The following is a 19,581-nucleotide window of genomic DNA, read 5'->3' as shown; positions in this document are numbered from 1 at the left end:
GACTAGTAAAGCGCTATATAAATACAGGCCATTTACCATTTCTCATGCCAATGATGTCTGTAAATGTCATGCCCGACATGTTAAACGCAGCTGCCGGCATGGCAAGCGAAAGTGGATCGAAGCCAAAGGCATGAATGCACAAGAAAACAGTCGACCAGAACGATACCCGAATATTAAATCGCATTGTACGATCTAACAGGGGCTCGCAGTGGCCGCTCTGTCCCAATCCGAGACAAAATGGACGAGTCCTCCTCACTGACGCTGAGCAAGACCAACGTTGAGCCAAACAGTTCTGCGATACTTTAAACCAGCCCGAGCCACTCCACTTGTTCGAGGCCGAAGAACTTGCACCCTCCATGGATCTTCTTCCTTTCGATATCGGAAAAATTAGCAACGCCGAAGTCAAGACAACGATGTTGGCCTGGACGAGTTCCTCCCCACAATGCTGAAGGACGACGAAGCCCAGTTGGATGCCGCCCTTAGAAGTCCCCTAAATGCCTGCTGGTCAACATCGCATGTACCCTATGAATGGGTAATTTCAACGACTTCAAGAAAGCTTTTGACAACGTCCACCGGCCGACTCTATGGGCTATCCCACGTCAATATGGAGTCCCCCAGCAGTTTGTATACGCCTTTTGTGGTCTCTGCTCCAACTCCCGGTTCTGCGTCCAGACAGATGATTGGATGGCGCCCTTAGAAGACCCCTAAACGCCTGCTGGACAACATCGCGTGTACCCTATGAATGGGCAAAAGGTGTTATCACCAAACTTCCCGAAAGGCGATTTGGGTGACTGTAACAACTGCCGGGGCATCACGCTCCTGTCGGTACCCGGGAAAGTGCTTTGCCTTATTCCTTTGAATTGGCTACTGGGCCCCTACTGGGCTCGACTACGGAAGACCTCCAAGAATGGACTGCAGCTTTGCAGAGGGAGGTGAGGAAGTCGGATTACGAATAAGCGCCAAGAAAACCAAGGTACTCGGAGTTGGCTACACAACTGCCCATGTTCCCGTCATAATCAACCAATAACGTGCTGATAAGTTGGAAAATTTCACATATCTGGGCAGCATCATCTCGAATTATGGGATCTCTGATCAAGATGTAAACTCCAAAGTAGGGAAGGCTGCCGGTGTCCTCCGACGTCTCCAATTCAATTCATTTAAATTCAATGTTTTTTATATAGTCCCAAATCACAAAAACAGTCACCTCAAGGTGCTTTATATTGTAAGATAGACCTTACAATAATACATACAGAGAAAAAAAACAACAATCATATGACCCCATTGACCAAGCACTTTGGTGACAGAGGCGTCTTTTAACAGGAAGAAGCCTTTGGCAGAACCAGCGAAAACAAGGCCGACCAAATATCACATGACGTCGAATGTTTATGGATGATCTGAAAACAGTCTACATCGCCTGGGACGAAGCTGAAACATTCGCCCCTGACCGTCATCGATGGAGATTGTTAGCTGCCCGATGCGTCGCTCGGCGTAGGAGGAACTAAGTGTTAAGTGTAAGTGCAAGTTTCTTTCCATGGTCAATTGCAGTGGTTTTCAGAAGTGTTCCTGAGCATGTGCAGTGGTTTGTACCACAGAATGATGTTTGTTTGTAATGCAGTAGTGCCTGATAACGTGAAAGCGTGATTGGTTTTCACATGCAAAACATCCTGTTTCTTCCTCTCATGTCTTACCTGCACAGTGCCACCTTTGAGAATGGAGATCTTTATCATCTGTGCGTATACATGTACGGCATTCACATAGGAGATGGTCGGCCTGTTATACCGGTTTTCATTGTCAGTATGGACCTCAAAGTAGGGCACAGTTGTGTCATTGCATGGACTAGACATCAGATAGCTGCAGTTGCCCATGAAGTCATATTTGCGTTTGTCAAAGCTGGTGTAGTGTGGATCGCCAGATGCAATGCATGTGGATGTACCTAAAGGAATAATATATGAGAAAATTGTAATTTCCACACTGTCAACTATCAAGTTATACCGACTGACTGTAAAGCACAACACAAGGTGCTCTTTGTGCAGATGTAATTTATTACACTGCATTAAATCAAGTCAACAACAATAAAGTCAACAAACATTATTACCTTTAGGATAACAGCCTGCAACACCATTAACCTCTCGACACTCTTCAGTGGGGTCACAGGAGTTATCAACACATTCCAAAGTGTAGTTCCCTACACAGCGACACAGCTTTGTGCAGCCATCTCCAAATACTATCTCACCAGGCTGGATAAAATGAAAACAATCAGTACTGAGAAAGTATACTGTATGTCTTTAAATGTACACTGTACACAGTACTAACTAGGACATCTGACCTCATAATAGTTATTGTTGTCATCTAAACAACCACACTTGTCCAGCGGCACGCAGTGCCGTCCTTTGAAGACAAAGCCTGGTTTGCAGAAACACCCAGTGATGCAGGAGCCAGAACAGTTGGTAGAGGGTTCCATACATGTAGGAATGCAAGCTGGACCACACTCTATATACTCTGCGTTAGGAGGACACAGGTCTGGGTAGAAAGAAAAAGGATTACTGGAAAATGAGCAGATACTCTTTCAGGAACTAAAAAGGTAGGAAGTTATTATGCAGTGTTAACAAACTCAGTCCAAACTAACAACATCAGTTGAGACAGTGGAGGTTTGGAGCGCCTGTTGCTAAAATGACTGCATTTATTTACTGCATTTCTAGGGCCAGTCGGATAAAGCACTTGACACTGTAATCCACATCCATGCATTCATGCAGCTATTTCTATGTGAAGCTGTGTGATTAACATACCCAGAGGGTGGCATTCATATTCTCCATCTTGTAGTTGGCAGCTCTCAGTAGTTGGGTTACAGCTGGTGTTATGACACTGTAGCAGACCTCCACTGTGACACATACACTTTTGTTCACAACCCTCCAAGTACCAGTCATCGCCCACCTGACAAATGTACACAGAATGCAAAAAACAATCAAAATTTTGTCATGTAATTCTCTCTTATATGTCTGTGAAGGTTCTCAGTCATCCAGGTCATCGTAGTCAAAGGAGCTTGCAAAGAAAAGCGTCTGGACTTCTTTAAGTCTTTAAGTCTTCAAGCAACTTAAAGAAGTCCAGACGCCTTTCTTTGCAGACTCCTTTTACATTCTCTCTTATACATCACACGAATATAAAGATCAAAATGATAAATATACATTTGGATGCAAACCAGGGATTCTGTATGCCACTAACTAATTAGGCCAACCTTTACTCATTTATTTATTGATTTTGGGCTTGCTAATTGTGGTGGCACCAGTATGTAAATGCTATGACATAAATACAAATTCTATAACACCAGTGTCTTTTAAATTCAGGTATAATACAGTATAATAAATATAATCTGTGCTTGATAAGTTGAAAGTAAAAATCTTTGTTGTAAAACCAATATTTATGTGCCAACAGTTCTCTGCAGTCTATGCACCCTTAATTTAGTTGAGTTTTAATTTCTTTTGTACTGTAGGGTCTTTGTGTCTCTTGGCGTCTCTCCTGTTGAAGTCATAAAGAGAACTGAAAATGATGTTAGCATGAGCTTAGCACATTTTAAAGGTAAATGGAATATGGTTTTAATTGTTTGGAGGCTGTTTCCACTTACAGGGTGATAGGTTCCACTGGGGTCCACACAACCACAGTCTCTCAGTTCCACACATTTGTCATCACTGAGAATGAAGCCAGGGTTACACTCACAACCCTCCACACACACTTCCTCACAGCCAGGTGGTCCCACCACACCAAGACATGTCTCAGGACATGAATTCACACAAAGAGAGTAGGAGCTATTGGGAGGACAGGTCAGAGCTGTGTGGACAAACACAGGGATGAACAATAATGAGAGGGAACAATGGTGGACAAATAGCAACAGAGAAGGGAGTGGGAGTAGGATGATTCAAAGACAGGGCACCTACGTATCTCATATTGATTTAACTCAGTGTCATAAATGAAAGCAAGGATAATATTAACTGCATTGAATATTTTACATTGGTTTCAGCATTGTGCGCTGTATCTTAAACTCTCCTCCCTATACAATTATAAATATGATTATAAGTTCAATTATAATGTTGGTGAGCAGGATGTAATATATCGTGGTTATATTTACAGGTGGAGACGACTTCCAAATGGAGAAGCTATGGCATGCACCCCATTTAAAAGGGAAAATGCTGAAGGCTCATTTTTCCAACATGAAAAGGTATTATTCAAGTCTTTATTCATTTATGCTTCAGAATGGGGCTTATCAAGCCAATGGGTGATGTCACTGTGACTATGTTTTATATATCATATATCTTTTAGATATATTTGGTATATCTCAGATTCAAACTTACGGCAGAAGTCTGGAGTTCTCCATTGGTAGACTTTGGCTCCAGCACTATGACATGCGTCAGTGTAGGCCTGGAGCTGGTCACACAGCACGTGCTGCTGGCCGTTGAACTGACACATGTCATACACACAGCTTTGGAAGAATGGAGTGGGATTAACTACACTGATGCACTCCCTGTAACAGAGAAAAGCACTCACTTAGCTTAGGTAGGAAAAGGCAGAGGCTCATATACTGAAAATCTGAGTTCAAACAAACAAACAAACAAGCTACATTTGGTGGTGAAACAGTCAACAACTGTTGCATAAGTTTAGCAACAATTCACTAGATGGGGCCAGTGAATAAAGGTGAATGGCTTAAACATGAATTGAACTGCGGTTTGGGGAAGGCCTCGCTGGGGACTGGCGGTGGCTCCTGGGCTGGCAGATCCCCATGTACTAATGAGAAGTGAAACAGTGAAAGAATTGAAATTGAAAAAGGGGAGGGAGGGTTGGGAATGAATGGAAGAACAAACAGCTAGTAGAACTGGGGGATTATATATAGATAAGAACAGGAAGGGAAGTGTTTGGATACTTTATCTCTAACTCACTAACTGAGTCCACATTGTCATTTTACATTTTACAGTGTTCCTATTAGAAAAAGGTGAATGGCTTAAACATGAGTTGAACTGAGCTTTAGGGAAGGGCGCAAAGGGGACTGGTGCCTCCCGGGCTGGCAGATCCCCAAAGAAGGCATCCCCTAGAAGCAGCAATAATTGTGCATTGTGAAGGTGAAAGACCTCTGCAGTAATAATTCAATTTTTCAATTCAATTTATTTATACAGCCCCAAATCACAACAACAATCGCCTCAAGGCGCTTTATATGTAAGGTAGACCCTGCAGTAATACCTACAGAAACAACCCAACAATCATATGACTAACTATGAGCAAGCACTTTGGCGACAGTGGGAAGGAACAACTCCTTTTAACAGGAAGAAACCTCTGGCAAAACCATTCCCATGGAAGGACAGCCATCTGCCGCTACAGGTTGAGGTGGAAGAAGGAAAGCAGGACAAAAGAGAAGCGCAGAGAGAAGGTGGTCAAGGATTCCAGAGAGTGGAGTGGTTGAGTTCGGAAAATTACGAAGGAATGGTGGGAGAAGACCACAAAGCAGATTTCAGAAAATGAAAGACCTTAATAGCTGAATGAGGAGAACCCCTGATCGAGTGGCAACGTGGCTCGACTGGTGTGGAGGCTGGATGGATGCATGTCTGTATTTTAAGACATGAGGCAATGGCTTGACGGCTCGTAAAAGCTTTTACTGCTGTGTTTGAAAATGATCGATATGGAGACAGAGACTGGCAATACGGTGTCAGGAATGTGCTTTGTTACATTTTGTGAAAGATAGATAAATGCATGGACCCTGGCATCCAAGTTATTGGGGAAAGAGGAAAGAGAAACTGGCTTCGAGGTGCCAAAAAGCACGCTGCTGCATTTTGCTCAGGAGAGATAGAGGGAAGAAAAGCTTGCTACTGCAAATGAAGGAAAAGAACCTGGCATCCCGGTACCTGATGTATGCAGCCGAATTTGAAAAAGAAGGACAGAGAAATAGAACCTGGAATACCATTGCAAAAAGTATTCACTTTTTGCAATGGTATTCCATGGTTTTGTAAAGGAGGAAAAGAGAAAGAAAACATGGCATCCCAGTGCTAAAAGCATGTTGCTGGATTTGTAAAGGAGGAAAAGAGAAAGAAAACATGGCATCCCAGCGCTAAAAGCCTGCTGCTGCATTTGTAAAGGAGGAACAGAGAAAGGAACCAGGAATCCCGGGCCCAAAAGCTTGCTGGTATATTTGCAAAGGAGGGACAGAGAAAGAGAACCTGGCATTCCAGTGCCAAAAAACATGCTGCTGCATTTTTGTGAAAAAGGGAGGGACAGAAGAGGAACTGGCAACCCGGTGCTAAAAGCTTGCTCCTGCATTTGTGAAGGAGGGATAGAGAAAGAAAGCCTGACATCCTAGTGCCAAGAAGCATGCTGCTGCATTGTGCGAGGGAGGGATAGAGGGGAAGGGAAACTGGAATCTCCTGGGTAGAAAACCTTGTTGATGCATTTGCAAATGAGGAATAATAACTTGGCATCCTGGTGCCAAAAGCTCACTGTTGTATTTGCAAAGGAGGGTTATAGAAAGAACCTGGTATCCCAGGTTTTTTGCAACGATAGATAGAGATAAACTGGCAAGTCATTGGTAAAAACTTGCTGCTGCGTTTGAGAATGAGGGACAAAGAACAAAACTGGCATCCCAGTGCCAGAAGGGTTCATTACAGCATTACAGTAATAGTATTGAAAATATTTATTCATATTTTACAGGTCAGTTGGGTGATTACCAGGCATGCTGCCATCTATTTCATGATTTTATAAGGTCAGGAAAAAAACGTTGTAAAATCCCAGGAATCCCATCAGTTTAACCAAGTCGATAACCAAAAGTGGAGGGGTTGTGAATTCTTACCGGAAGGGTCCAGTAGGGTCTGTAATTTTACCACATTTCTCTGGTTTTACAACTTCAGCTTCCAAGTTGGGGTCACAGTCTGGATCAGGCTTTGTTCCTGGGGTACATCTGGTCAATACAAATACAAAACACAGTTACATCCTCTTCAGTTTGTCAGAAAGAGTCCGACAGTAAGGTAACAAAAGACATAACCAGAAGAAATCCAAAAGACAGAAAGATAGATATGTTGGAACTCACGAGTCATCTTCATCGTCTTTGGTCTGCCAGCTGTTCCCAAAGTCATTACTATTTCCTGCCACAGTGCCATCTGGTTTAGTGAAGTCATTGTCTGGGTTCCCATCATAGTCACCACAAAGGCCACACATTTGGTCATAGTAGGAGCTGGTAGAACAAAGTCAAGGCAGGATATGTAGGATTAAAGTAAGACAAGCTTAAGAATATTTGCAATGTTTAATAAGGTGTTGCTTGGCCTTTTATTGTAATTCTAGAAACAAATGAAGAGAATGCAAAAATCCCTGATACAATAAACCAGGGCATCGTTAGTATATATTAAAAGTTGCATAAGTCCACAATATGCACACAAATGGACTGCTATGCTTTTTTTTTTTAAAGTTTTCACAACATACATAAAACAACTGGTGACGTTCAGCAGTTTAGATCGTTATCTATCAGAGTTTCTTCAGATCGTTAGGTTATGGTTGCATCAGAGGAAAGTGGTCATCAAAAAAATAATGATAGAGCAATGGAGACAGTGGTCAGGTGTATTGTATGAATGTGTGAAGCAAATAAAAAGAAGTTCTACAATATCAAAATAGTTCAAACCAATATTTATACTAACCTGGGAACTGAGATCTGGGCATAATGGTTTCCATCCCAACGCACCCTCAGGCCAAAGGATGTTTGAAGCGTGATGAACTGACCAGCAAGACTAATAGACATGAGAGGAGAGGGGGAGTGGGGCAGAGCCACCCGTACTCCGTTCACCTGATTCAGTGATGAAGAAAAAGATGTTAAGAATATAAGAATATAAAGATGTTAAACAGACTGTGTAAACGTCTAATTGGTGGACAGGTCAGGGAGTATAAAAGTACAAAGAGTGTGCAATGTGCAGTATATCAGGCAAAAACAGACTTTGTATAGTTTTAACAAGCAAGAAAGACATTGCTTTATGCCTATCACACTGTGTTATCTTTGGCATAGATTCAACTGACAAAATGGGAAAAATCTGTTTGTTTTTTTTACATGCTGTTAGCAACAAAGTAACTAAAGATATAATTTGAGTTCTTTGCTAAAATGTCAGTTATGTGTAGACATAAGACATACATGGTGATGATACAACTACTGTGTGGGATGTCTGCTGGCACACATTTTACTTAAAGATGGGAAATATAAGAGATAGTAATTCATTCACATACTGACCAGTGTTCTACTGCTCTTCATCAGGGTCACAGTAATTCCATCCACTGTCACATATAGCTTCCTCAGGTATGACACTCCTGCAACTCCTCTCTCTTCATTCTTTGCCTCCACAGAGAACCAAGGGCCTGCACAGGGAAGACCACGACAATCAGGAATATTGTGTGTTTATATTAAAGGTGAACATTGGCATTAACATACAAACCACCACTGACATTCAGTGTCTTCTCTTTGCAGCAAACGTGAATGAAAACACAATATGTCATGCTTTGCGATGAAAATAATAAATGAGTAAATTTAGCTCATTTAAACTTTCATTTGTGCGTGTGGTGTGGCAAGACTAGAACAGGTGCAATGAAACCCAAACATCTTAATGAATAAATGTCTCAAAATAGTGTGTACCTGTGCTGTTCCTACAGCTTCTGGCCAGTGTGTAAGTACAGGTTCCCATGAAGCTGTAGTACTTCTTGTCAAAGGTGTTGTAGTGTGGATCCCCAGAAACTACACAATCCTGAAAACCTGAGAGAGGGAAAAACATCAGGAACATCAGACTGAAACACAGATGAAGCCACTGTAGAACAATTACCTAATAACAGTGCAGTTCACTGCTGCTTTGGAATTGTACTGGCATTAAAATAGATGCAAGGAATATATCATTTCCTGACTAGACAAAAATTTTCTGCAACTCTGTGATTTTGTATTATAAAGAAATGCATGTAACAAGTGTTGTTATAGACAAACTGTACAGAAGAGAGCAAAAGAAACATAACAGCAGCACACATATAAATATTTTACTGTTATTGAAAGTAAAAGACGCCTGTGGGTTGTGCTTCTCTATCTTCCATTGCTCAGTCTAATTATGTATATTAGAGCAGGGATAGAAAATGCTCGTTTGAGAACTTTGACAAAGTCTACAGCATCACATCAAACACAGTTGCAAAACTTTTCAGGTTGGCAGTCCAACCCATGAGATCTGGAAACCTACTTAGAATATAATGGCTACAGCTTTGCTGTGTTTTTTTAGGTGTGAACATTACAAACATACTCGTAGGATAGCAGCCCAGCTCTCCATCCTGAAGTTTACATTCATGCATTGGGGGGCATTCAGAGGCTTCACAGGTAATTCCAGCTGCACCACACCAACATTTTCGCTTGCAGTCTTCCTCAAAAAACTCCTCTCCAGGCTGACAAACAGACAACAAAATTGACAATTAAGCATAGCAGGCACAGATGATTCTTTGTAGATCCTTTTATGCATGTATGTATGAAAATGTTGTTTTAGAGAGGACATAAAGAGACTGCAAGTGACCTGACTTGAAATACAAAGGACCAAATGATTCACTGCCGGCTTATCAGACCCACTTCACCATACCTCATAATACTGGCCGTTCGTGTGGTTGCAGCCACACATGTTCTCCTTAACGCACTTGCCAGCACTCAGGACATAGCTGGGATCACACACACAGGACTCAGAGCAGGGACCAGAGCAGGAGGGGGGTTTTCCAAAGCATGTTTCCTGACAAGGATCTGCACAAGGTTCATAGTGGCTGTTTGGGGGACAGCTCAGTGCTAAGCAGACCACAAGAGGTTGAAGTTAGTGATAGGAAACAAAAGTATGTGCTGGTTAAAATATAAAATGACAGCTTTTCACAAGAAAAGAGATACGTCTTTGGCACTTCCAGCTGTGTTGTCTTCCGTGTAACTAGATTGTTTGAGTTTGGTGGTAACCCAGTCTCCTGCAGCCTCTTGGCATATGTTGTCTGCCCAACTAGGTATGCTAAAGCAGCACTCCCTCAGTTAACTTTAGTGAGTAGGAAGCCCGTATGAAGTACTCTTCCACAAGTCAAAACTGACATAAACTTCTTTGTGTTATTTTCTCCCAACTACTCAGCCAAGCTGATTTTTACCTAATGATATACCTAAAGATATTTTACTACTAAATTAAATCATTTGTCCTTCCAATACTCACGGCAGAAGGTTTCATTCCTCCATGGTCCAAGGTTGACCCCACGATCTTGGCATTCATTGACATAGGCTTCAATGGCTTCACACAAAATGGGCTTGGCACCATCCAGCTCACACAAGTCAAAGACACAGTCCCTGAAGTAATTCTGAGAACAAACAATCACTTTGTTACAATGCTTTATATTGTGTGACCATCTAAAACCACATATTCAAATTATTCCACTATTACGAATATCACATTTTCACCCTGAATGCACACACACATAGACAAATACAACAAGCTCAGAATAAGGACTGGTTCCACATTTGTTTATTATATGTGCACTATCCTCTACATGAACATACATTGGGGTTGACTTTGGGATGGCACACAGCAAAAGGTCCATTTTTGTCCAGCAGAATGCCACAATATCCAGAGCTTTCATACAGTTCCTGTTCTTCTTCATTGCACTCAGGGATGGTAGTGTTGGGTTTCTCATTACATCTGTCAAGACAGACCATCATCTTAAGAACATTTGTCTTTTGTCAATGGTAAATGTTTCTTTACACTTGCATCTCTGCAATACTCACTCTGGATTCATGTTCCAACTGTGTCCAAAGTCATTGGCATTTTCAGCTAAGCTTCCATCTGGTTTGCGGAAGTCATCTTTAGTATCTCCATCATAGTTGCCACACAGGCCACACAGCTTGTTCTGATAGCTGCAGATTGCAGAAAATGATTGTGTTAGAGTCTTATGCAAGAAAGACTAACAAGTCAGCCAGAACTACAACGTGTTTTAATTGCAGCCAAGTTTCTTTTCAGCAGTAGACTAAACCCCACACATTAGTAAGACTAAAAGATCAGACATGTACATTTGATGTGTTTGATAGCATCAGCATAGAATTAACTAGTCAGGAAATTAGAAGTTTTGTGTGATTTTATCTTGAAATTTTGAGGGAGCTGTTTGTGTTGCCCCTGCTAAATTGTTTAAATAAAATATCCTAGCTGTGTCATTAATCTCTGCCTTTATCACCTTACTACTCCTTACAGATAAAGGAGTCATGTTCAGTATATGAAAATGTGTTATAGTGTCATGGTCCGTGGTCCTGTGTCTGAGGAATGCGTGACGCTCGGGTAGCCACACCCCCGGGCTATCACCGGCACATCTGTTCTCCATCACGGTGACTACACGGAGATCTACTGAACCCGGCACTGATGGAAGGCTCCACGCCAGTCCGTTAGTCCCCCCACAGTGGTAACTAGACTTCCACGAAAGCATGCATTCCCTTCTGGTTGGAACTGTGTTTAATCTGCCTACTTGTGTCCAGGTTTCGACTCGGCGTCTGCCACCTGCCTGTCCTCCGGCTCAACTGGATCACTCGGTGCATCATCTGGCCCATTCGCTATTTCCACGGACTTTCTGCTCACGGACTGCCACACTTCCCTCCCGAGCTCCCACAGTCCCGTTCCATCGTAAGCCCCCTACTCTAACTCAGTCCTGATGTGTTTTCCCTACTTTCCGGCTCCCTAGTAATCATCTCCCCTTTCTATTGCAGCCTCCCATGGTCCCGATCCTGGCTTCCTCGTGTCATTATTCCCCGGGTTTTTAGTTTCTTGTTTTGCTCTCTAGTTTTCCCGGGTCGCCTTTCGTTATTTCAATAAAGTGTCTTTTCTGTTAGCGCGGAGTCTGCATCTGGATCCTTTTGTGCACGCGCGCCGCGGCGCATGACATATAGTTTTAGTTGTATCAGTATGGATGTAGATTTCTGGACTGGTGAACTTGTGATTAAAACACCACTTTATAAGGAAACCATGAATTTGGTCTTCACTCACTCTTCGATTACTTTGATGTCCATGAAGGCGTTTCCATCATAGCGAACCGTCACACCAAAGTTCATGGAGACAGTGTAGTGTTTTCCTGACTTGAACACAGAAATACCAGGGGACGGAGACAGTGGAAGATTGACATTGGTCCCATTAACCTGTATGGGAAAATAGGCAGAGTACATCAAATCTGGCCAACATTTTCATTTTTTAATTACCCATGTCACAACATTACTATCTGTAACTGAAAAGAAACGTTCCTTTAGTGGGCGATCGTGGCTCAAGAGTTGGGAGTTCGCCTTGTAATCGGAAGGTTGCCGGTTCGAGCCCCGGCTTGGACAGTCTCGGTCGTTGTGTCCTTGGGCAAGACACTTCACCCGTTGCCTACTGGTGGTGGTCAGAGGGCCCGGTGGCGCCAGTGTCTGGCAGCCTCGCCTCTGTCAGTGCGCCCCAGGGTGGCTGTGGCTACAATGTAGCTTGCCATCACCAGTGTGTGAATGTGTGTGTGAATGGGTGGATGACTGGATATGTAAAGCACTTTGGGGTCCTTAGGGACTAGTAAAGCGCTATATAAATACAGGCCATTTACCATTTCTCATGCCAATGATGTCTGTAAATGTCATGCCTGACATGTTAAACGCAGCTGCCGGCATGGCAAGCGAAAGTGGATCGAAGCCAAAGGCATGAATGCACAAGAAAACAGTCGACCAGAATGATACCCGAATATTAAATCGCATTGTACGATCTAACAGGGGCTCGCAGTGGCCGCTCTGTCCCAATCCGAGACAAAATGGACGAGTCCTCCTCACTGACGCTGAGCAAGACCAACGTTGAGCCAAACAGTTCTGCGATACTTTAAACCAGCCCGAGCCACTCCACTTGTTCGAGGCCGAAGAACTTGCACCCTCCATGGATCTTCTTCCTTTCGATATCGGAAAAATTAGCAACGCCGAAGTCAAGACAGCGATGTTGGCCTGGACGAGTTCCTCCCCACAATGCTGAAGGACGACGAAGCCCAGTTGGATGCCGCCCTTAGAAGTCCCCTAAATGCCTGCTGGTCAACATCGCATGTACCCTATGAATGGGTAATTTCAACGACTTCAAGAAAGCTTTTGACAACGTCCACCGGCCGACTCTATGGGCTATCCCACGTCAATATGGAGTCCCCCAGCAGTTTGTATACGCCTTTTGTGGTCTCTGCTCCAACTCCCGGTTCTGCGTCCAGACAGATGATTGGATGGCGCCCTTAGAAGACCCCTAAACGCCTGCTGGACAACATCGCGTGTACCCTATGAATGGGCAAAAGGTGTTATCACCAAACTTCCCGAAAGGCGATTTGGGTGACTGTAACAACTGCCGGGGCATCACGCTCCTGTCGGTACCCGGGAAAGTGCTTTGCCTTATTCCTTTGAATTGGCTACTGGGCCCCTACTGGGCTCGACTACGGAAGACCTCCAAGAATGGACTGCAGCTTTGCAGAGGGAGGTGAGGAAGTCGGATTACGAATAAGCGCCAAGAAAACCAAGGTACTCGGAGTTGGCTACACAACTGCCCATGTTCCCGTCATAATCAACCAATAACGTGCTGATAAGTTGGAAAATTTCACATATCTGGGCAGCATCATCTCGAATTATGGGATCTCTGATCAAGATGTAAACTCCAAAGTAGGGAAGGCTGCCGGTGTCCTCCGACGTCTCCAATTCAATTCATTTAAATTCAATGTTTTTTATATAGTCCCAAATCACAAAAACAGTCACCTCAAGGTGCTTTATATTTTAAGACAGACCCTACAATAATACATACAGAGAAAAAAAACAACAATCATATGACCCCATTGACCAAGCACTTTGGTGACAGAGGCGTCTTTTAACAGGAAGAAGCCTTTGGCAGAACCAGCGAAAGCAAGGCCGACCAAATATCACATGGCGTCGAATGTTTATGGATGATCTGAAAACAGTCTACATCGCCTGGGACGAAGCTGAAACATTCGCCCCTGACCGTCATCGATGGAGATTGTTAGCTGCCCGATGCGTCGCTCGGCGTAGGAGGAACTAAGTGTTAAGTGTAAGTGCAAGTTTCTTTCCATGGTCAATTGCAGTGGTTTTCAGAAGTGTTCCTGAGCATGTGCAGTGATTTGTACCACAGAATGATGTTTGTTTGTAATGCAGTAGTGCCTAAAAACTGAAAGCGTGATTGGTTTTCACATGCAAAACATCCTGTTTCTTCCTCTCATGTCTTACCTGCACAGTGCCACCTTTGAGAATGGAGATCTTTATCATCTGTGCGTATACATGTACGGCATTCACATAGGAGATGGTCGGCCTGTTATACCGGTTTTCATTGTCAGTATGGACCTCAAAGTAGGGCACAGTTGTGTCATTGCATGGACTAGACATCAGATAGCTGCAGTTGCCCATGAAGTCATATTTGCGTTTGTCAAAGCTGGTGTAGTGTGGATCGCCAGATGCAATGCATGTGGATGTACCTAAAGGAATAATATATGAGAAAATTGTAATTTCCACACTGTCAACTATCAAGTTATACCGACTGACTGTAAAGCACAACACAAGGTGCTCCTTGTGCAGATGTAATTTATTACACTGCATTAAATCAAGTCAACAACAATAAAGTCAACAAACATTATTACCTTTAGGATAACAGCCTGCAACACCATTAACCTCTCGACACTCTTCAGTGGGGTCACAGGAGTTATCAACACATTCCAAAGTGTAGTTCCCTACACAGCGACACAGCTTTGTGCAGCCATCTCCAAATACTATCTCACCAGGCTGGATAAAATGAAAACAATCAGTACTGAGAAAGTATACTGTATGTCTTTAAATGTACACTGTACACAGTACTAACTAGGACATCTGACCTCATAATAGTTATTGTTGTCATCTAAACAACCACACTTGTCCAGTGGCACGCAGTGCCGTCCTTTGAAGACAAAGCCTGGTTTGCAGAAACACCCAGTGATGCAGGAGCCAGAACAGTTGGTAGAGGGTTCCATACATGTAGGAATGCAAGCTGGACCACACTCTATATACTCTGCGTTAGGAGGACACAGGTCTGGGTAGAAAGAAAAAGGATTACTGGAAAATGAGCAGATACTCTTTCAGGAACTAAAAAGGTAGGAAGTTATTATGCAGTGTTAACAAACTCAGTCCAAACTAACAACATCAGTTGAGACAGTGGAGGTTTGGAGCGCCTGTTGCTAAAATGACTGCATTTATTTACTGCATTTCTAGGGCCAGTCGGATAAAGCACTTGACACTGTAATCCACATCCATGCATTCATGCAGCTATTTCTATGTGAAGCTGTGTGATTAACATACCCAGAGGGTGGCATTCATATTCTCCATCTTGTAGTTGGCAGCTCTCAGTAGTTGGGTTACAGCTGGTGTTATGACACTGTAGCAGACCTCCACTGTGACACATACACTTTTGTTCACAACCCTCCAAGTACCAGTCATCGCCCACCTGACAAATGTACACAGAATGCAAAAAACAATCAAAATTTTGTCATGTAATTCTCTCTTATATGTCTGTGAAGGTTCTCAGTCATCCAGGTCATCGTAGTCAAAGGATCTTGCAAAGAAAAGCGTCTGGACTTCTTTAAGTCTTTAAGTCTTCAAGCAACTTAAAGAAGTCCAGACGCCTTTCTTTGCAGACTCCTTTTACATTCTCTCTTATACATCACACGAATATAAAGATCAAAATGATAAATATACATTTGGATGCAAACCAGGGATTCTGTATGCCACTAACTAATTAGGCCAACCTTTACTCATTTATTTATTGATTTTGGGCTTGCTAATTGTGGTGGCACCAGTATGTAAATGCTATGACATAAATACAAATTCTATAACACCAGTGTCTTTTAAATTCAGGTATAATACAGTATAATAAATATAATCTGTGCTTGATAAGTTGAAAGTAAAAATCTTTGTTGTAAAACCAATATTTATGTGCCAACAGTTCTCTGCAGTCTATGCACCCTTAATTTAGTTGAGTTTTAATTTCTTTTGTACTGTAGGGTCTTTGTGTCTCTTGGCGTCTCTCCTGTTGAAGTTATAAAGAGAACTGAAAATGATGTTAGCATGAGCTTAGCACATTTTAAAGGTAAATGGAATATGGTTTTAATTGTTTGGAGGCTGTTTCCACTTACAGGGTGATAGGTTCCACTGGGGTCCACACAACCACAGTCTCTCAGTTCCACACATTTGTCATCACTGAGAATGAAGCCAGGGTTACACTCACAACCCTCCACACACACTTCCTCACAGCCAGGTGGTCCCACCACACCAAGACATGTCTCAGGACATGAACTCACACAAAGGGAGTAGGAGCTATTGGGAGGACAGGTCAGAGCTGTGTGGACAAACACAGGGATGAACAATAATGAGAGGGAACAATGGTGGACAAATAGCAACAGAGAAGGGAGTGGGTAGTAGGATGATTCAAAGACAGGGCACCTACGTATCTCATATTGATTTAACTCAGTGTCATAAATGAAAGCAAGGATAATATTAACTGCATTGAATATTTTACATTGGTTTCAGCATTGTGCACTGTATCTTAAACTCTCCTCCCTATACAATTATAAATATGATTATAAGTTCAATTATAATGTTGGTGAGCAGGATGTAATATATCGTGGTTATATTTACAGGTGGAGACAACTTCCAAATGGAGAAGCTATGGCATGCACCCCATTTAAAAGGGAAAATGCTGAAGGCTCATTTTTCCAAAATGAAAAGGTATTATTCAAGTCTTTATTCATTTATGCTTCAGAATGGGGCTTATCAAGCCAATGGGTGATGTCACTGTGACTATGTTTTATATATCATATATCTTTTAGATATATTTGGTATATCTCAGATTCAAACTTACGGCAGAAGTCTGGAGTTCTCCATTGGTAGACTTTGGCTCCAGCACTATGACATGCGTCAGTGTAGGCCTGGAGCTGGTCACACAGCACGTGTTGCTGGCCATTGAACTGACACATGTCATACACACAGCTTTGGAAGAATGGAGTGGGATTAACTACACTGATGCACTCCCTGTAACAGAGAAAAGCACTCACTTAGCTTAGGTAGGAAAAGGCAGAGGCTCATATATACTGAAAATCTGAGTTCGAACAAACAAAAAAGCTACAATTGGTGGTGAAACAGTCAACAATTGTTGCATAAGTTTAGCAACAATTCACTAGATGGGGCCATTGAATAAAGGTGAATGGCTTAAACATGAATTGAACTGCGGTTTGGGGAAGGTCTCGCTGTGGACTGGCAGCGGCTCCTGGGCTGGCAGATCCCCAAAGAAGACATCCCCTAGAAGCAGCAATAACTGTGCATTGTGAGGGTGAAAGACCTCTGCAGGAATAATTCAATTTTTCAATTCAATTTATTTATACAGCCCCAAATCACAACAACAATCGCCTCAAGGTGCTTTATATGTAAGGTAGACCCTGCAATAATACCTACAGAGAAAACCCAACAATCATATGACTCCCTATGAGCAAGCACTTTGGGAATTGGGAAGGAACAACTCCTTTTAACGGGAAGAAACTTCTGGCAAAACCATTCCCATGGAAGGACAGCCATCTGCCGCTACCAGCTGAAGTGGAAGAAGGAAAGCAGGACAAAAGAGAAGCGCAGAGAGAAGATGGTCAAGGATTCCAGAGAGTGGAGTGGTTGAGTTCGGAAAATTACGAAGGAATGGTGGGAGAAGACCACAAAGCAAATTTCAGAAAACGAAAGATCTTAATAGCTTAATGAGGAGAACCCCTGATCGAGTGGCAACGTGGCTCGACTGGTGTGGAGGCTGGATGGATGCATGTCTGTATTTTAAGACATGAGGCAATGGCTTGACGGCTCGTAAAAGCTATTCTGGTGTGTTTGAAAATGATCGATATGGAGACAAAGACTGGCAATACGGTGTCAGGAATGTGCACTGTTACATTTTGTGAAAGATAGATAAATGCATGGACCCTGGCATCCAAGTTATTGGGGAAAGTGGGAAGAGATACTGGCTTCCAGGTGCCAAAAAGCACGCTGCTGCATTTTGCTCAGGAGAGATAGAGGGAAGAAAAGCTTGCTACTGCAAATGAAGGAAAATAACTGGCATCCCGGTGCCAGATGTATGCTGGCAAATTTGAAAAAGACAGAGAAATAGAACCTGGAGTACCATTGCAAAAAGCATTCTGCTGGATTTGTAAAGGAGGAAAAGAGAAAGAGAACCTGGCATTCCTGTGCCAAAAAACATGCTGCTGCATTTTTGTGAAAAAGGGAGGGACAGAAGAGGAACTGGCAACCCGGTGCTAAAAGCTTGCTCCTGCATTTGTGAAGGAGGGATAGAGAAAGAAAGCCTGACATCCTAGTGCCAAGAAGCATGCTGCTGCATTGTGCGAGGGAGGGATAGAGGGGAAGGGAAACTGGAATCTCCTGGGTAGAAAACCTTGTTGATGCATTTGCAAATGAGGAATAATAACTTGGCATCCTGGTGCCAAAAGCTCACTGTTGTATTTGCAAAGGAGGGTTATAGAAAGAACCTGGTATCCCAGGTTTTTTGCAACGATAGATAGAGATAAACTGGCAAGTCATTGGTAAAAACTTGCTGCTGCGTTTGAGAATGAGGGACAAAGAACAAAACTGGCATCCCAGTGCCAGAAGGGTTCATTACAGCATTACAGTAATAGTATTGAAAATATTTATTCATATTTTACAGGTCAGTTGGGTGATTACCAGGCATGCTGCCATCTATTTCATGATTTTATAAGGTCAGGAAAAAAACGTTGTAAAAACCCAGGAATCCCATCAGTTTAACCAAGTCGATAACCAAAAGTGGAGGGGTTGTGAATTCTTACCGGAAGGGTCCAGTAGGGTCTGTAATTTTACCACATTTCTCTGGTTTTACAACTTCAGCTTCCAAGTTGGGGTCACAGTCTGGATCAGGCTTTGTTCCTGGGGTACATCTGGTCAACACAAATACAAAACACAGTTACATCCTCTTCAGTTTGTCAGAAAGAGTCCAACAGTAAGGTAACAAAAGACATAACCAGAAGAAATCCAAATGACAGAAAGATAGATATGTTGGAACTCACGAGTCATCTTCATCGTCTTTGGTCTGCCAGCTGTTCCCAAAGTCATTACTATTTCCTGCCACAGTGCCATCTGGTTTAGTGAAGTCATTGTCTGGGTTCCCATCATAGTCACCACAAAGGCCACACATTTGGTCATAGTAGGAGCTGGTAGGACAAAGTCAAGGCAGGATATGTAGGATTAAAATAAGACAAGCTTAAGAATATTTGCAATGTTTAATAAGGTGTTGCTTGGCCTTTTATTGTAATTCTAGAAACAAATGAAGAGAATGCAAAGATCCCTGATACAATAAACCAGGGCATCGTTAGTATATATTAAAAGTTGCATAAGTCCACAATATGCACACAAATGGACTGCTATGCTTTCACAACATACATAAAACAACTGGTGATGTTCAGCAGTTTAGATCGTTATCTATCAGAGTTTCTTCAGATCGTTAGGTTATGGTTGCATCAGAGGAAAGTGGTCATCAA

The 19,581-nt window shown here is 42.7% G+C and overlaps 1 protein-coding gene and 1 long non-coding RNA gene across 2 annotated transcripts in view; one reads left to right on the top strand and one right to left on the bottom strand.

Annotated features, from left to right (window-relative positions):
* The window catches only part of zanl (zonadhesin, like), a gene marked incomplete at its 5' end in the record, with an annotated part of 102,097 nt that overhangs the window by 23,337 nt on the left and 59,179 nt on the right, over positions 1-19,581 (bottom strand). Inside the window, 25 exons of the mRNA XM_080899106.1 lie at positions 1,689-1,933; positions 2,096-2,237; positions 2,327-2,520; positions 2,787-2,931; positions 3,620-3,822; positions 4,344-4,513; positions 6,821-6,928; positions 7,058-7,201; positions 7,659-7,804; positions 8,240-8,364; positions 8,639-8,755; positions 9,282-9,420; positions 9,609-9,805; positions 10,206-10,347; positions 10,547-10,685; positions 10,772-10,900; positions 12,015-12,163; positions 14,246-14,490; positions 14,653-14,794; positions 14,884-15,077; positions 15,344-15,488; positions 16,177-16,379; positions 16,902-17,071; positions 18,874-18,981; positions 19,111-19,254. Coding sequence (XP_080755232.1) covers positions 1,689-1,933; positions 2,096-2,237; positions 2,327-2,520; positions 2,787-2,931; positions 3,620-3,822; positions 4,344-4,513; positions 6,821-6,928; positions 7,058-7,201; positions 7,659-7,804; positions 8,240-8,364; positions 8,639-8,755; positions 9,282-9,420; positions 9,609-9,805; positions 10,206-10,347; positions 10,547-10,685; positions 10,772-10,900; positions 12,015-12,163; positions 14,246-14,490; positions 14,653-14,794; positions 14,884-15,077; positions 15,344-15,488; positions 16,177-16,379; positions 16,902-17,071; positions 18,874-18,981; positions 19,111-19,254 — 3,985 coding nt within the window. The remainder of the gene's footprint in view (positions 1-1,688; positions 1,934-2,095; positions 2,238-2,326; positions 2,521-2,786; positions 2,932-3,619; positions 3,823-4,343; positions 4,514-6,820; positions 6,929-7,057; positions 7,202-7,658; positions 7,805-8,239; positions 8,365-8,638; positions 8,756-9,281; positions 9,421-9,608; positions 9,806-10,205; positions 10,348-10,546; positions 10,686-10,771; positions 10,901-12,014; positions 12,164-14,245; positions 14,491-14,652; positions 14,795-14,883; positions 15,078-15,343; positions 15,489-16,176; positions 16,380-16,901; positions 17,072-18,873; positions 18,982-19,110; positions 19,255-19,581) is intronic.
* On the top strand, positions 11,278-11,871 carry LOC308411937. The gene is made up of 3 exons (XR_013974478.1): positions 11,278-11,436; positions 11,510-11,654; positions 11,738-11,871. It is a non-coding gene; the product is annotated as an uncharacterized lncRNA (long non-coding RNA).

Source organism: Rhamphochromis sp. 'chilingali' (assembly GCF_963969265.1).
Source record: "Rhamphochromis sp. 'chilingali' genome assembly, chromosome: 1".
In the NCBI taxonomy this organism is placed as follows: Eukaryota; Metazoa; Chordata; class Actinopteri; order Cichliformes; family Cichlidae; genus Rhamphochromis; species Rhamphochromis sp. 'chilingali'.
The sequence above is the reverse complement of the archived record's forward strand: the minus strand, read 5'-3'. Positions and strand labels throughout refer to the sequence as shown.